Source organism: Corylus avellana, chromosome ca1, assembly GCF_901000735.1.
Source record: "Corylus avellana chromosome ca1, CavTom2PMs-1.0".
Lineage (NCBI taxonomy): Eukaryota > Viridiplantae > Streptophyta > Magnoliopsida > Fagales > Betulaceae > Corylus > Corylus avellana.
The window spans coordinates 12,380,423-12,381,999 of record NC_081541.1 but is presented as its reverse complement, the minus strand read 5'-3'; the positions used below and the strand labels follow the sequence as shown (position 1 = coordinate 12,381,999).

At 39.0% G+C, this 1,577-nt stretch overlaps 1 protein-coding gene across 1 annotated transcript; it reads right to left on the bottom strand.

The window, feature by feature from the left end:
• Positions 1-522: 522 nt before the first annotated feature.
• Positions 523-1,346, bottom strand: LOC132191316 (major pollen allergen Cor a 1 isoforms 5, 6, 11 and 16-like). Its single transcript, XM_059606269.1, has 2 exons — positions 1,121-1,346; positions 523-1,034 (listed from the first exon to the last, which is right to left on the bottom strand). The coding sequence occupies exons 1-2, from the start codon at positions 1,302-1,304 to the stop codon at positions 736-738; spliced, it is 483 nt and encodes a 160-aa protein (XP_059462252.1). The 5' UTR covers positions 1,305-1,346; the 3' UTR covers positions 523-735.
• Between the last annotated feature and the right edge of the window lie 231 nt (positions 1,347-1,577).

The window sequence follows — 1,577 nt, the reverse complement described above, 5'->3', positions numbered from 1 at the left end:
AAACACAATACTTTAAGTGTGCATGAATAACATATCGGGTCTATCAAGCATATGTATGTACTTTTTTTCTCCAAGACCAACCGTTATAACTTTTCAAGACTTCTCGTCCTATCAAGACATCCACTCATTGATACACTTTTAATTTTTATTTTTTATTTTTTTGACATGTGTGCACAAGAGGGGGGAGGGAGATTCGAACTAGTGACCTTCACTTTATTAAGTATGGTCCAAGCCGATTGAGCTACCTCTTGGGGACTGATACACTTTCAATTAATACACCCATTTAAGCTCACTTAAATTGGACTATATAATTTTTTTTTTGGCTCTTTTCTTACTATTTGTATGTACTTTTTGTACTTAATTTTTTGATTTGGGCTTCTTGTTGGGGGGTCCACCCCTCTTTTTCATGTCTTAATTCATGTAACCCTTTCCTTAAAAACATAAAATAAAAATAATAAAATAATAAAATAAATTGGAAGTCAGACATCATAATCTCTTCAGTAAATTTCAATCATTCAAAACTTTGAACTTCAATGATGTTATCCTTTCCATTATTTGTATATATGCAAAAAGTAATACAACATTCAGTTTGCATTCTTCCGAGTTACAACATCGATTTCAGCAAGCAGATGAACACAACCGCAAGCTCCTTTATTAGCAAGTAAACAAAGTTTTAAAAAAAAAAACATGAAAGCCACGTACAAGTTATTATTGGGCGAAGACACAAGACGATATTTAGTTGTATTCAGCAGAGTGTGCCAATAGGTAGGTCTCAACCGCCCTTAAAAGTTTCTCGGCCATTTCTTTGGCACCCTTCATCTCCTCTGCATTAATCTCATGGTCGCCTTTGGCGTGGAACTTGCTGCTGATCTTCAAGATGGATCCCCCACCAGGGGCTGCCACTATCTTCAGCTCGCTGCAGACCTTCTCCAGCTTGTCACCCAGGACATCACCCTCGATCACGGTGTAGCTATATTTGAAGTTTGTGTTGTCAACCTCATCAACCCTCTCCTTCACGTACTTGTAACGGCTGCCTGAAGGATATAGAAAATACCACAAGTTAAATGAATGATGCGATCGATGGAGAATATATATATGGATAGAATGTAATTAAATTAACCTTCGCCAAAGGTGATATTCTTGATGGTTCCAGGCCCTCCATTTCCTCCAACGTTTTCAACGCTGGTAATAGCTTGAGGTGCAACCTTTGGGATGAGCTTATCGCCATCAAGGACATAGGACTTGAACAGCCTTGCCGCTGGGATAACGGAGGGGGTCTCGACCTCGTAATTGAAAACACCCATGATGATGATGATCTAAGGAATTAAGAGTATGGGAAGAGGAGTAGTAGGATTGATTGAAGTTGGTGAGTTTTTTGAGTTGGGGAGCTTGGTATTTATAGAGTATTGAGCCTGAAAGTGACCTTAATCCCTCTTTGGTGACCCAAGAAGGTAGGGATTTCACTCTCTTCTCGGATGTCAACCAGAGACAATTTGTTGGAAGAAGTTAAATTCCATTCAGCATAGCCCACCAATGTCGTAAACTTTCCTTTCGGTCTTCGTCAATACCAAGGCTTA

Bases quoted from the DNA above. Each gene is read 5' to 3' on its own strand.
- LOC132191316 (XM_059606269.1), bottom strand. From the start codon at position 1,304: ATGGGTGTTTTCAATTACGAGGTCGAGACCCCCTCCGTTATCCCAGCG. The intron at 1,035-1,120 runs GTTAATTTAATT...TATATCCTTCAG, and splicing joins GAATATCACCTTTGGCGAAG to GCAGCCGTTACAAGTACGTG.